Source organism: Pithys albifrons, chromosome 2 (assembly GCF_047495875.1).
Source record: "Pithys albifrons albifrons isolate INPA30051 chromosome 2, PitAlb_v1, whole genome shotgun sequence".
Classification (NCBI taxonomy): domain Eukaryota; kingdom Metazoa; phylum Chordata; class Aves; order Passeriformes; family Thamnophilidae; genus Pithys; species Pithys albifrons.
The window spans coordinates 58,409,499-58,425,039 of NC_092459.1; the positions used below are offsets into that span (position 1 = coordinate 58,409,499).

General features: G+C 40.9%; 1 protein-coding gene across 1 annotated transcript; it reads right to left on the reverse strand.

Annotated features, from left to right (window-relative positions):
* Positions 1–2,798: 2,798 nt before the first annotated feature.
* On the reverse strand, positions 2,799–11,298 carry IL22RA2 (interleukin 22 receptor subunit alpha 2). Its single transcript, XM_071549160.1, has 7 exons — positions 10,268–11,298; positions 9,581–9,782; positions 8,313–8,463; positions 7,309–7,487; positions 5,883–6,052; positions 5,302–5,480; positions 2,799–4,231 (listed from the first exon to the last, which is right to left on the reverse strand). The coding sequence occupies exons 2-6, from the start codon at positions 9,642–9,644 to the stop codon at positions 5,328–5,330; spliced, it is 717 nt and encodes a 238-aa protein (XP_071405261.1). The 5' UTR covers positions 9,645–9,782; positions 10,268–11,298; the 3' UTR covers positions 2,799–4,231; positions 5,302–5,327.
* Between the last annotated feature and the right edge of the window lie 4,243 nt (positions 11,299–15,541).

Genomic DNA, 15,541 nt, shown 5'->3' on the forward strand with positions numbered 1-15,541 from the left:
CAGACATCCCTCAGCGAAGCAGCAGGTGCCAGAATAGGTTGCACAAGTCCTGCTTTTGTTGCACTGCTTGGTCTTCCCCACCCAGTGTCATAGACCTAAAGTCAGCATTTATTTCTCTCTTTCCTAAAACAGAAGCTAGCACTTGGCACTTGGGTAGAAAATATCTGCACTGGAAGTGACTGAAAAACCAAAGAAGGGTGTTTTCAGCTGGGTCTTGCAAACTTGTAGGCAGAAGAAGCCAAACCAGTGATGTGAAAGCATCTTGAACTGAACGGTGTGCATGTGCACGAACCACTGTGGAGCTGCATGCCAGCCCAGGCAGTTCTGGAGGTGGTCTGCTTGTGCCCATAGGCAGAAAGAGAAAGGAGGGCTAGAGCTCACTTTTCCAGGTATTTCCAAACAGACTTGCCTGCAGGAAAGTCCCAGCTGTAGTTAAGAGAACTCTTTCTCCATTCCACCCTCATAGAGTTGTAAACAGCTGTGCAGCATGCAGTCTCAGGCACAGTAAGTTGGTTTTAAAAGTTACAGCATTGCTAAGGCTATCTAGAAGCTGTGGGTTGAGATCCTTCAGCCTTTGAGAAAAAATACAACATCAGTCATTCTACCAAGCCCTTCCCCAGTAAAATTACATGTCAGAACAGTGTTGAAAGGAAATTTGCATTTCAAATGGAAAAGGAAAAATTGTTTTTGCAGAACATCTTGGGGTTGGCAGTAATAAATCATAATACTGTCAGAATGGAAGTGGCTTCCTGCAACTCTTGCACTGCTTTCTGGAAGCCTATGTTGTTGCTGAGGAAGTGAAATCTTGTTAGCAAGAGAACTGTGCTAGACTTCTTCAGATCTTTTTCCCCACTAGTATACATGCTGTGCATTTTTAATAATTTTATCAAATTGAAAAACTTTCAGATTTTAAATGTCTTCATAGATCTGTAGCATAGCAGCTGATATATTTCTAGCCAGGTCTGAATGCTTCATGTCTATAGCTCCTATTCTTCTTTTTTCTTTTTTCTTTTCTTTTCTCTTTTTTGCTTTTTTTCTTTTTTCTTTTTTTTTTAATATTTTTAACAGAGTTTCATCCTTTGCATCTGACATAGGTACAGAATCCGGCATTGTCAGAGTCTTTTCTTTGACTAGGGTTAGTAGATGTTACCTTAATAAAGCATTATCTTTGTGTAACAGTGGCAACATAAGCTGTCCTAAGGAAAGAAGTGAATTTGAGAAAGAACTTGAATTACTAAAGATATTCTTTTCAGGCTGTGATAACCCACAAATGAATGCACTCACCACTGCTGAAATATAAGACAGGCTATTTCTTAATAGTTTGCCTGGTGAGTTTTGCTGTTGTTCTGGTCAGTGCAAGAGGGGCAGCAGGGCAGTGATCTGAAGATTGTCTTGGTGCTAGGTATTGTACAGAGATTTAGTAAGACTTGCCTCCCTCCAAAAAACTTACCTAAATAAAGAAACTGTGGGATATGAGTGGGGAAAACAACTGGAAGAACTGGGAAAGGAATAAAAAGGGAAGTGTGAAGAAAGAAACCTGAGTTTATGGACTAGATATGTGGATATGGCTAGATGTCTACAAACTCAGTCATTCAAATATATCATGTAATAGAATCAAATGGTGGAAATATTTATTATGTAACAACCACTTTCATTCTGGTAAAGGGAAGAATGACCAGCATTCACTTCCATAAGCACAGCCTCTTCCCAAATGCCTACTGCCAGCATCCTGACACAGCTCTCAGCTGTGATGCCTCTGGGTGCAGTATTAGAGACAGGCCATGAAAAATTTTGTGGATGTAGCTTAAGAGAACTCAAGTTCTATTACTTAAACTGAATTGATCCACCTTAGCATATGTGAATTAAGAGAAAAGTAGATAGTGATTATGTAGCAGGGTGCTCCAGTATTTCCAGGGCTTGCTTTGCCCCTTTGTGTCTGGCCCACTCTCACCTCCTCTCATTTAATCTGCAATAACAGAAAGTAGTTAAGTACTAATATTCCTATTAATTACAGGCCTTGCAGATCTGGAAAAGTTATTTCACCTCTCCCTCCTGGCATGGCTTAGTGAATAACTACCCAGACCTTGCTCAAACAATCTTTTGCCTTTTAAGATGAAGACCAGTAGAACTAAAATCTTTAGAAATCACAGATGGTGGTCAGTATTTGTTCACCATTTGCCATGAAATGGTTGAAATAGAGGTCACAGAATCACAAAATTTGTAGGGTTGGAAGGGACCTCTGGAGATCATCTAGTCAAATCCCCCTACCAAGGCAGGGTCACCTTGAGCAGGTAACACACTATGGCTCCAGACAGTTCATGACCTCCCTGGACATCCTATTCCAGTGCTCTGCCACCCTCAACATAAATAACTTCTTCCTCATGTTGAGGTGAAACTTCTTTTGTTTTAGTCTCTGGCCACTGCTACTTGTCCTGTCAGTGGGCACCACTGAAAAGAGCATAGCACCATCCTTGTGGCACCTGTCTTAGAGATATTTATATGCATTGATGAGATTTTCTCTCAGTTTTCTCTTCTCCAGACTAAACAGACCCAGCTCCTGCAGTCTCTCCTCATAAGAGGGATGTTCCAGACCCCTCACTATCTTTATGGTCCTCCTCTGGACCCTCTCCAGCAGCTCCTTGTCTTTCTTGCACTGAGGAGCCCAGAACTGGGCACACTACACAGGGGGAGGATCGCCACCCTTGACCTGCTGGGCACACCCTTCCCAGTGCATCTCAGGATACCAGTGGCACTCCTGGGCACAAGGGCACTCTGCTGGCTCATGGCCACCAATACTCCCAGGTCCTTCTCAGCAGATCTGCTCCTAGTCGCTCAGCCCCCAACCTGTACTGGTACTGGGGGTTATTCCTCCCCAAGCGCAGTACCCTACACTTGCCCTTGTTGAACCTCATTTGGTTTCTCTTCATCCAATTCCTCAGCCTATCAAGGTCCTGCTGAATGGCAGCACAGTCTTCAGGTGTGTCCTGGGTTGAGCTGGCAAATCGCCAACTGTCCAGGACAGAGTGAAAAGGGTTCCTCCTTCCCCCAACCAGCTAAGGGGAAAAGAAGAGGGAGAGGAAAGAAAAACCCTCAAAACCAGGTTTATGCTGAAACTAACTACATGTATTTATACAGAAAAGAGAAAAATAAGAGAAAAGCACAATATAGCACACACTTGCACATGTTATGTATAACAACAAGGAATAACTTCCCACTCCCCAATTAATACAAAGCAAAGTCTATTACACTAGATCTGTAAGTACTCTAAGAGACACATAGCAAGAAACAGAAAGAGTAACAACAAAAATGTTTCTACTTCCCTGAATGCAAACAAAATGCAAGCAGAGGCAACAGAAGCAGGGCCTAGCATAGTAGATTTGCTGCTAGATGTCTTCCTCTTAGTGCAGCCATGATGGAACTAACCAAGCCACTCCCACACACTGGATTTTACACCCTTTGAGATGATGTAGTATGGTATGGAATAAAATATTATTGTCTGGAAGAAGTCAGCTGTTAGCTAGCCCAGCACAGCTCAAGTCATCTGACAATTTCAGGCCTAATTTGAACTTTAAAGCCTAACTTCTCGGCCTACTTGGCTAAACCCATAACAAGGTGTATCAGCCACTCCCCCCTGCTTGCTATCATCAACAAGCTTGCTGAGAGTCTCTTTCTTTTAACTATCTTTCATTGAGTGAAAGAGATCTTTGCTATTTTAGTTTAAATGAGTTCCTGGCTAATCACTTACTGTTTTCACTGACAGAAATGTTATGTTGAGGGTACTAAGAAGCACTGTGAGCATGAGCATACTCCTGTACTGTACATTTCTTATTTTAAAGAAGGGATACTTTTTTCATCTTCTGTTGCAGCTGTTGTTCTAGAAGATATAAAATATCTGAAACTGCTATTTTATAAATTTTATTTTAATTCCAAAGCTTAAAAACCCTATAGGCAATCAAAAGGATATTTCCACAAATGCTTTTTGCATGTTTTTTTTCTTTCATATTACAAGACTGTTTCCCTTGAAAATACAAATATATACCATCATAAATTGTAATACAGGACATACAAAGGATCCTTGACCTTCCTGTAGCATAGAGTTATTGTGATGAATCAAATAATTTAATGCAGCAAAGGTTACTTTAAAAAGTACCCAAGTGTGTATTCCAGACATAGAAAACAGATGTTGATTTATGGCTGGATCTGTGATGGAAGGCATCTTCTGCCATTATCCCTGTAATTGGGAAGAGAAGGAGAATTGCTGCTGGAGGGTGCATTTAAGCTGGGTGGTATTAAATTGAACTGATATTCAACATATGCCTTTCTCCTGCACCCCTCCTGCACCTCTGCAAGTTGTTTGGAAGTGTAGCTCTAACTTGAGCTTCCAGCTCTCTACAGTACTGGTAAGGTGAGCAAAAATGTAGGAAAGTCCCCTGAAACTGACACCCTCCTTAGCCTAAACCCACTCACCAAGATTCAAGATAGACCAATATTATGCATCATATTATGAAGCAGAAGAAAGGAAAACTTTTGTAGTTAGGGTATAACAGTTAAGGTAGAACAGAAGCCCAAGTTCAGACTCTGATGCTTTTCCAGTTTTCCCCTAGAAAGGGCCCAGAGCTGAGCTTGCTAAGGCCAATTCCAGTGAAGTCAACTTTGGGTTAGGTCTTCGTACACTCTGTGCCTTCACACTTGCAATGCAGAATTGATTATACGTGAAGATAATCCAGTGATTAAGGTAAGTAAAAAAATCAGATTTTTTAGACCAGCTAATAAAGCTAACTCTTGCATTTTGGCCCATGGGAACTCATTAAATTCAGTAACTGACACAGTTTTAAACACATTACACTGAAGATTGGCCATGAAAAGAGGACAGACTCATTTTAATTAATCCATGAGATCAGTTTCAGAACAGAACAGGATTGCAGAGCTTGGAGGAGAATTACATGTTAATAAAGTTGGAGGTCACTCATTTTCCTAATTAATTCTTACTTGACAGAAGGAAAAATTTACGAAGTAATACCATGTGTAACTGTTAAAAGAAAGGGAAGAAGGAGATATTTCTGAGGACAGTGCCAGCATGCAAATAATTATCTATCCCATTCCTCTAATCTCCTTGGCCTTATCATTCTTACCTGGTGTGTGACTAGCTGAGACTATGTAAGAATTCTAGCTAATATTGATATATGGGATAGCAGTTTCTATGCCATACTTCTTTTTTTCTCCCTTTGGAGACCATCTGCCTTTGGTGAGGGGATAGATCTTGACTTTGAGAGAAATTTTCAGTTTCAGCTGGTGACTTACCTGTGGCAGAAGTGCCAACCCTGTCACTACAGCACGATGCATTGCCTGCTGCTGTAGGCACTGCTGCGGTCCAGCATTGGCACATATGTTTTAGCCATGATGCAGTAGCTGACTCCAGGCCTCAAGTCTTTTATTTTAATAACCTTGTCTTCTCCTTCATACACAAGGACTCTGTGTTGCTTCAGACAGAGTGGAGAAAAAAGAATCAGTCCAGCACATTTCCCTAGAGAATGTGTGTGTGAGTAAAGCTTTCATAACAACAGAGGGTGCAGAACAGCATGTGGACTTAGACAAAGTCAACATAATTAATAATTTATTTATGTTTTTAAAATAAAATTCCTCTCCCCTGCCCGAACTTCTGTCCTGCCCCAATTTTTAATCTAGATTCTTGGAGTATGAAATAATAAGTTGTTGGGTAATAATACAGGGAGGACTTACAACTCAGTTCAATAGAATTCAGTTCCTGAAAAATAAGCCTACTTAAGCCCCAGAGGACTATTTCAGCTGTGAAATAAGAATGGTGTGCCTAAACTTTCCTCGCTTTTCAATGATAAAGGGTTCATATTTGAATATACACTTACCTCATCTAGCAAGTTGCTAATTATGAAGACTTGATAGAGCAGATCATAGTAATTTGTCATTGGTATCTTGCTGCCTCTTTTCCTTTTATATGGAGAATGTGGAGCCTGGAGCTTTACTATTACAGATGTGTTGCTGTGAACCACAGTTACCATTGGAGGTCCTATCATAGCTAAGAAAAAAACCCAAAGCTATAAATACAATTATAGTTTATTAATAATATTTCATAGAATGCAATTTGAATCCATTCAGCAAATACTCATGTTACCAAAAATATATTATACTGTATTTACTGTTAAAGTCCCACTCTGTAAATTCTTACTTCTTGGTGCTTATTGCTTGGTTATTGCTATTTTGGTGATGACATTTCCTGTGTTTGTAAATCTATCTTTGAACCAAACTTTTTGAAATCTCTTAGAGCTGCATGTTGCTGACTGCTGACTGGTCAAGCGTAATGCTTTGGATTCTTTGACCTATTTTTCTTTTTCCCTTATATTTGTCTGTGTGCTTGGACTGCATAAAATATCCAGTTGAACCATTTCAGTTATGCCAATGATGCAGCTTCCATCATCACTTTAAAATTTTTTGCAATCTGCTTCATGAAACACAGCTAAGGGTTCAAGTTAGTGCCTGCATACCTGTGTGTGCAGCCCCAGAAATGTGGGGAGACAGGGCAGCAGCTGCCCGATGCATCTCTCCAGGAGGAGGAGGTGGCACAGGTCAAGGTGGGCTGCTGCCACTGCAAGGTACTGCTCTAAGTCAAAGCTCCTGATTTCATCTGTGCAGGAGGCTCAAGGGAGTTTGCACTTCAGGGCTGTGAAGTGACCCACACTGACAATTCAATTTTGCATTGATCAGTGAGGGAAAATTTGTTAATTCACAGGGAACTTTCTGATATGTACCCTTGGTACTATTCAGTGTTTGAATGGTCTTCCATAACATACTATGGCATTATAATGACAGAACTAACTAAAAGCTGTGCACATGGCCTTTCTATGTCTTTCCTGCAGTCAGAAAAACACATAAATGTGAGAATGGTGGCCACACAGCACTCAGCTCTCTTTTCCCTCCAAGCAGAGAATGTTTCCTTTTTCCTATCTTGTGTCCTGTCCTTCCAGCAGCTCAAAAAATGGCTTAAAATAATTAGTGTAGTTCCATGCCCCAAGGAAGAGGTTGAATTAAAGGGAGCCAGGCACTTTTGATCTTCTAATTATTGGTAAGTGGCCATTTAGCCTTAATTAGTTTGCTTTCAAGTGTGGGGGAAATTGTTTTAGCATAACACTTCACCTGGGAGCTATTGACTCACAACTTCTTTAGGTACAGCTTTGTGGCTCGAAAACGATGCTTGCAAATTGTGAGAAGAAATTATGCATTCCATGCCTTGAAAGATCAAATTCCTTTCTGAGAGACCCATATGTTTGCACTTACTTTCTCGCCAGGGAGTGAATCTGCAGCTGAGGCTCCAGTCGGAATAGACACCAGCCAATGCAGCTCTCACTCTTCCATAGTAAGGTTCCTGGATGTCAGAGGTCTCATGTGTTAGGTCACAGACAAGGCTTTGAATCCCCCAACAGTCATCTTTGTTTTGCCACATGCTCTGCCCATAGCTGTGGAGAAAGAGAAGGAAGGATGTAAACTTTATCTCTCGCTCACTGGGTCCATGCAGATTCTTAGCCCTCTGTTTCACCTCAATGCCACCAACAAGCGTTCTGCCATGGAAATTAACTGCCTTCAATTTAATTACAGGGAAGGTTGATTTCATGGGCATTTAGAAGCTACAGGTTTTTGGTTTATTCTGAAAGAAACTTAAAGCAGAGACATGAGTCACCAGCCCTGTAGGAAGCCACTTCTTACTTGTCCTGTGGGAGAGGCAGGCAAGCTTTGGCTTAGCCAGTGTGTTCGATGGGCATAATGCTGGATTTCACCAGATAATTTCTCAAGGGTAATAATGATTTCAAGCACTCACCAGGTATGCCAGGGATGGGAGCAGACCTTGAGGACCAGCCCCCAGCGTTGCCTCAAGCTTGCCACACATGACACCCTTGAGGCACTCTTGTGGGCAAGGTGGGCCACTGAAATACCTTAAATGTCCTATTGCAGAAGAACTTGACCCAGCTAGACCTGCTTCAGGCAGGATGTTGGACCCAGTGAGGTCTCCTGCAAACTGCAGTTTTCTTCAACTCTGTGGTGCAATGAGGGTGCAGAGCATATTGCTGGAGGTGCTTGCTCCTTGCTTGCCTCATGCTGCTTGGCTGCACTTTATGGGATATCGATAGGTAATTGCAGCAACAACGGAGAGCTGGCAGCCAAGCAGGACATGGCTGTTCCCCAGTTATAAGGAGAATATCCCTTGTCACCCAAAAAATCCTTTTCATGTGCCCAGCAGGGATAGGCCCAGCACAGTGGGAGGCTGGAGTTCCCCCAGTACTTACACTTTATACTGCACAAAGTAGAGTGTCTCTCTCGTCTCTCTGGCCCACCCAGGCTGCCAATGCAAAGTGCTGTTGAAGTTTAATGAATGAAACTCTACCTTCTGCGGCTTAATCGAATCTTGCAGGTCTCGGTTTTCCATAACTGAAAGTGCTGCAAATAACAAGGAATGATACCATAACGTGTTTGTGACAGACATGCACCTCCATATTGAAATCGGGGGATATTATTACAGATCATTTGGTTTCATGACTAGCAGACCACAGGGAAATTAAATCCCTTGGATCTCATGTTCAAAGCTTTCCAAGTCATGAGATCTAGCAGTACAGAACAAACACATTTAGTACTATGAAAGGAACACTTTTATGTGGTCTGGGTATGGTAGGGTTCTTATTTTCTTTTTTTCTTTTTCTTTTTCTTTTTCTTTTTCTTTTCTTTTCTTTTTCTTTTCTTTTCTTTTCTTTTCTTTTCTTTTCTTTTCTTTTCTTTTCTTTTCTTTTCTTTTCTTTTCTTTTCTTTTCTTTTCTTTTTTCTTTTCTTTTTTCTTTTCTTTTCTTCTTTTTTCTTCTTTTTTCTTTTTTTTTTCTTTTTTTTTTTTTTTTTTAGTTTTTTTCCTGAGTGAGTTAACTGTTGTGTAAGATGCCTCATGCACATCCCAAGACACAAATCTTTTGGATCTATTAGCAGAGTCTGCAGTAAGCAGCCCAGTCAGTAGTTAAAAGTCAAATGCACTCTCCTCCACATCTCAGCTTTACACTAAAGAGATTATAGCTCTTTTAACTGTTGCCACAGTTGTGTTTACCAGCTCTTGCCTAATAAACAATAACCTGAGATTCACTGCTTTTCCTGTCTGCACTACTGAAAAAGGTGTCAGACAGTTTTCAAGGTCATCTGTTTTCAAACTGCAATATTACTGACAACAGAATCAGTTAAAAACCTTTTTGAAGCATTGAAATCCTACCATTTTTCCGGGTTTTGTGACCCAGATGATAGCAGCTTTTTCCCTGGTATATCTCAGAATCAAGTAAGACTTGTACTGGCTGATCTGAAACTGGTAATACAGCCATGAATAAATCTAATGGGTAACATGCTTGTTTTATCTGCATTTCAGATCCTTGAAAGATAAAATAGCAGACTATTTTGAAAGTGAATGGGATTTTGAAACCCAGCAAAAGATCCAGAGATTTCTTGATTCATCCAGAGATTCAGTAACAGCCCCTGACCCCCCTCCCCTTCCCATGTAGCAAAAGAGTGAAAAGATTTTACTTACAAGTTATCTCATCCTGAAGCAGGTGCATCAGTAAGCAGAGGAAGGAAAGCATGATCCTCCTCATGCTTAGGAGAGCAGGTCCATGACTGAAAAATACCTCTCTTCCTCTTGGGCATGTCTTATGAGGAAGTAATTATTAAACACTCCAGAGTTCCCCTAATTTTCAGCGGTTTTCCAAATTCCCCATTTTGGTTTAATTTAGCTGGAAAACATATGAGTTGTTCTAAATTAAACGTGAGCAATTGTTCTTCCTTGGCAGCTGTGATCATGCTGAAGTTTGGAACTAATTATGAAGCAAACCATCATGAAAAAGGTCCCTTTTTTAAGGAACTCATTCCCAAATTATATCTGTCAATATTGCTTTATCCTGTAAATTTGTCACAGAAGCTTGCTTGCTTGCCATGCTATCTATTCTCTTTCTTTCTTTCTTTCTTTCTTTCTTTCTTTCTTTCTTTCTTTCTTTCTTTCTTTCTTTCTTTCTTTCTTTCTTTCTTTCTTTCTTTCTTTCTTTCTTTCTTTCTTTCTTTCTTTCTTTCTTTCTTTCTTTCTTTCTTTCTTTCTTTCTTTCTTTCTTTTTCTTTCTTTCTTTCTTTCTTTCTTTTTCTTTCTTTTTTGTATTTCAGCTCACTAGTTGCTCAGAGCTGAAGAACACAGGAAATTTTGCTGCAAACATATAAAAAAACCTACCCATAGGTTGTCCTCTGGTTTGATAGACTGTCTCTGTGTCAAATGCGAGAGATGGAGTTTGTAGTTGTGTTTGTAGCAGCACATCACCTAGGAGTGTACCATTGGAGGAATGAGGGACTGTGAAATTGCTGCTGGCTGTTGGGCAGCACGTTCACACCCCACTGGCTGCTGGAGAGATGATGGGAGGCCAGGGCAGTTGCAAGACTACCAGCCTCCTGAAAGGGATTGAGAAGGTAAGCCCAGCCCACAGGGCCAAAGTGCCACTCTGAGTTGGACTTTTAGACTGCCAGGAATCATATGCCCCAACTGGTGCAGGTGTGCTGCAATGCTGCCTGCACAAATATTGGCATTTGTCAGTGCTGTCCTCTGAATCCTGACTTCCCAATATGTGCATCCCTCCAAGCCTGACCCCAGGGCTGGAGATGTCAGGGCTTCCAGGCAAAAACAATCTCATCTTGTGCTTGCAAATGCTTTAGTGCCACATGCATGCCTGCCTGGTGGGAGAGCAGTTTTGTGCCCCTGGGATGTATGGAAAGCTCAACCAAGTTGGTTGCCAGTGGAGATCATGGTGCTACTGGATGCAGTTGGGAGCTTGCTGGCTCTCCAAGCTAGCCTTGCCTCTCACTCTTCCCTCCCTGGAAGCTCCCAGATGCTGATACCCACTGGCACTTCACTGATCATGCACTAGTGCAACTAGGCAAAAGTCAGGATGCGTTCTCTTTTTGCAAACTCATGATGACAAGCAAGAGAAGAAAAATGCAAATGTTGTATGGCTTAGCCCAGCACTGTGTAACACCACCCACTGAAGGAGTAGTGGATGTGAAAACCACCTGTCTGCAGACAAAAAGATTTATCATAGAATCATCTTCACTTTGGGAAAAGGTGGAGGCAAAACACTTGTCAGGTCAAAAGAGTACGAGTTCTGGTTCAAATGAAGGTATTCTTTTATTTAAAGGCAAACACTATATTCAGCAAACTGGGCAACTTCTAATCAAGGAGCTTCTCTTGATCAGATAGATGGGCACAGGCTCTCAGTTCAGCTGATCATACAAGCACCTCATTATATAAGCACCAAACCTGCAACAGACATATTAAAATGATGTGTAGCTTTGAATAAGTAATTAGTCAAACCAATTAAGAGAATTAAAGAACTGAGAAGAAATGAAGTAAAAAACCTCCTATAAAACTGCAGAAAGTCCACTCTCCCATCACTGGCTGTAAATTTTTTATCTATCTATTTCCCAAACACATTTTCAAACTTCCCCACACCAAATGCAATTAGTATTTCATCATATTATGTGAGCTCAAGTGCAGGAATAGGGACCTTTTACAAACCAGTCCCTTGACTGAAAGGTCATCAGAGTTTAGTCACAGGTCGTGCATATGTTTACTCGAATAGTACCAACACACCTTCCCATATCCCACGTAACAGCCCATTGCCAGGCACTGAATTTTGGACCTTTGCCAAAATTTCTTTTGATGGTGGTTCCTCCTACGAATGCAGAACTGAGGGCCAGCCTGCCCGGCGCCGGTGGGTTTTGCTTAGAAGAGACTGCTCTGCCACGTAGTGAAACGGGCAAGAAACACTTGTCACATGTTAGAACTCAGGGTTTCCTGTGTACTGCATTCTGATAGTGTTTTATCTGCAACTGAGCTCAGCTTTCTGCAGTAATTGGTAACTCTTCACATAATTTTGGTTGCTATTGAAACAGCCACTGTTTCGATATCAAGTTATTAGCATCTGTAATCTTTTGCTGCTTATCAGCTTCAGTCATGCTGGTTCAGTGCTGTGTGTGATAAAAATCGCTACAGTTAAACAAGGACCAGCTACACAGACATACAGACAGGTACATACACATATGCCTTGAGTTTCATAGAATACATATTATAGTGCAGTTAAAATGTAAACTATTGACGAACACTTACAGGATGATGTGCGCTGAAATGCTATTTAAAATATAAGAACTTTTAAAAACATTATTAAAGGTGCTCTGAAGAGTACTTTATGAAGAAATGAAAAGTTAAAATGTATTACTTTCCCCAGCAGGATCCACATAAGTAGTTATGCTACTAGCTCATCCTAGCTTACACTGAAGTATCTTTTTATATGGAGTGCTGTGAAACAGCAGAACTGATGCTTTTGTGAACCAACATACAACTCTGGGCACAAGAATCTTTTCCATTCCTGCAATAGAAACCTATCTGAATGCTGGGAAAACAGCTTTTCTCTTGAGGATAGAGTATTGCCACACAGAGGTAAAAGTCAAGTACATTCTTGCTGAAAGCTGCCTGACTCATCCCATTTGATAGCATCATCTCCTTGGTTTTTCTTTCTTTTTTTTTTCTTTTTGCCTTGAATGAGTTGTTTTCCATACATAAGAGAAAATTTAACTCTGAAACTGCTACTGTAGCATGACCTTTCGCTTTTCAGATGTGAGTCTCTGATGTTTGCATGCATGTGAAGGTGGGCTTTGCTTACATGCCTGGTACGGGAGGATGAAGAAAGGGAACTAACTCCCAAAGCATACAGAGAATACTTATAGTAACTGGCAGAGGCCAGGCAAGTCTCTCTCATGTGTGGTATTTCACACATAAATAAAAAAATGAGTGGTTCATATTACTCTAGACCTAAACACTATTTGCAATTGCAGCCAGAGTTTTCAGTCCTTTCTAAACGGCCAATGTGGACTCACAGGAAAACCTGTCTTGGGACGGGGCTCTGGAGGTCTTCCAGTCCAGCCTAATGCTCAGCACAGGGCTAATAGCAATTATATCCCACACTTAACCACTTTCCTTGTGAGTTTCTTTGCACATGTCCTAGTGGAATTCTTCTGCTGCAATTTATGACAGCTGGGTTGGTTTTTTTGTTTTTATTGGGGGCCTCAGAGAAAAGTCTGTCATTTCTGCAAACGTTTGTTATACTTGGCTGCTGCAGTTAGATCTCTCCTGAGTGCCACCTCTCCTGGCTGAAGGGATCCAGCTCCTTTAGCCTCTTCTGGTGTGTCAGGTGCAGCAGAGCAGTCTTTCACCACCTCAGTGGGGACTGGGAAAATGAATCACTACACTACATACAGGGGAAAAAAACCAAAGAAAATCCCCCCAGTCAGGCAGGAGGGACTTTTTGGATTTTTTTTTTTCTCTGCACTTTAGGGAAGAGGCATTGCACCACACAGGTTCTCACAGAAAAGTTTCTGAGGAAACAAGGTAGACTTTCACTGCACAGTGCGTGGCTTCCCTGATTCCTGCCCACAGGTACAAATTGTTCAGCTCTCCCTGTTAAAGGGCTTGGGTCAACATTTTAAAGACTACAGTTAGAAATTCCCAATGCCATAGATGCATCTAGGTAACAAGACATTTGAACATAGTAAAGATGAAGATCTGCTGAAGACTTGCAAATAGCAAGTCATTATTTGCACATGCAGTATTTATTTAACAATGTGCAAGACAATGAATTGCACCAGGAAGTTCGTAACCAACAGTAATATCCATTAGGAACTGAAATTAATACCAAACCCCCAAACAGCTCAAGCCTTTTATTTAAATGACAAGTTCCCTTAAAACTGTTAGTTTTTCTCATTTGCAGAGCCATATGATTGGGCTTTTTCTACCACAGAGGAGTGCTTTAGTTTGTTTAAGCCCATTGAAAAAAGACACACTTTTCTTAACGTGGTGGATCCCTCAGCAAATCATCTGCAGACAAAACACTACCAACTTGGAGACACGTGGAATTAATATTCCAATAATTTCTTGGGTTTGCTTAAGTAATCTTAATAGTATAGGAAAGATGCCAGGTGCTCACTCAGCCACCAGAAACCACAGATAAGACTGGAGAGGTACAACACAAACATTGCTCATGCTTTCTTGATCCACCCACTAAAGTAAAAAAAGGGAGGGTCAAAGCCTGGTAGTGCCAATTCTTGCTCCCTCTGATCAACTGCCACCAGAGGCAGCTGAGGCAACTCCTAAGTATTAGTAGTGTGGGTAGGATATGATCCACACATTGATTTTTTGAAGGCAGTGGTTGGAAATCCTTGTGCCTGATCACTGAGGTCCTGTCCAGCTCCCAGACTGCACCGGGCCAACTCCCCACATGGCACAAGAAGGGTAAGAGGTTGGCAGGGAAAAAGAAAGAACTGGGATGCCTGTCTTCACATCTGTAATCAAAACTTCAGCTGCAGAAGAAGCAAATGCTTCTGGTAACTACTTTAGGCAATAAAACCTGGAAAGATCCAAGTTCATGGGGTTTCCCTGGCCAAGGGAAAAAAGAAACTGAAGAAACAACAACAAAAAAGAAACTGCCTTTCACTCATCTCTTCTGCAGATAGAGGTTTTTAAGCATCACACCTTTTACCTTGTGGCTCATTTTGTGGTTCTTTCAAATTCTCAGTACTATCTATCACCCAAGGAGCCCAAACTGTAGACCAGAAGTCTATTCTAACAACGATCTTTACCTCCACATCTCCAAATTACTATTGAATTTGTATATACACACTGTAGTTTTACAAGCCTTTTTTCTTTTGTCTCAGGTCTTTGGTAGATACAGTCTCGAGAATTCAGGAATCAGCATGCTGAGGTTTTCAGGACAGAACCCTCCACACTTCGCCTAATTGGTTTTCACACTTCTCAGAGGTGTTAGTTTCGAGTACTCCAACGTGACCATTTAAGGAAAAACTTTTGATCACCCGGTGATTCTTCATGACAAAAAGCTTTGTTTCACATAATTTTTCTTAAAGGAAATGAAGCTTGGTGTATCTCAAATAAAATTGCGAGTTTTGCTGCAATTGATAAAGTAATTATTTGTAATTCACAACCCAAATTCAGTGTTTTATTTTCTATTCAGATTTGGGGGGCAGGTAGGAACTGGTACTATACGAAAAGCTTCTATAAGCTTTTATATAATTTAAACTTATAATAATCAGTAAGAGTTTCAAAGAAGACCAGCTTTCCTTGTTCTGTAGTTATTAATTCATTCAAATGGTGTGACAATTTAATCCTAATCCTTGTCCATAGATATTAAATAAAACGTAAGGAGAGTCCCCAGGCTCTAACAACAGAACTGGACTGAAGTTACCACAGGCTGCATGAACAGAGTCAAAGAGTGAACAAGAAATTGAAAAGCTAGTGATGTAGCTGCTAAGTAGAACTGAGTAACTGGCTACATATAATTATGCACATATATATGCCACACACATCTCCCCAAACAGTGTTTTGATTTTCAGTAAAGCTCAAGTATACACTACATAACTAACATGAACTGAGCCATGCTCAAAAGCA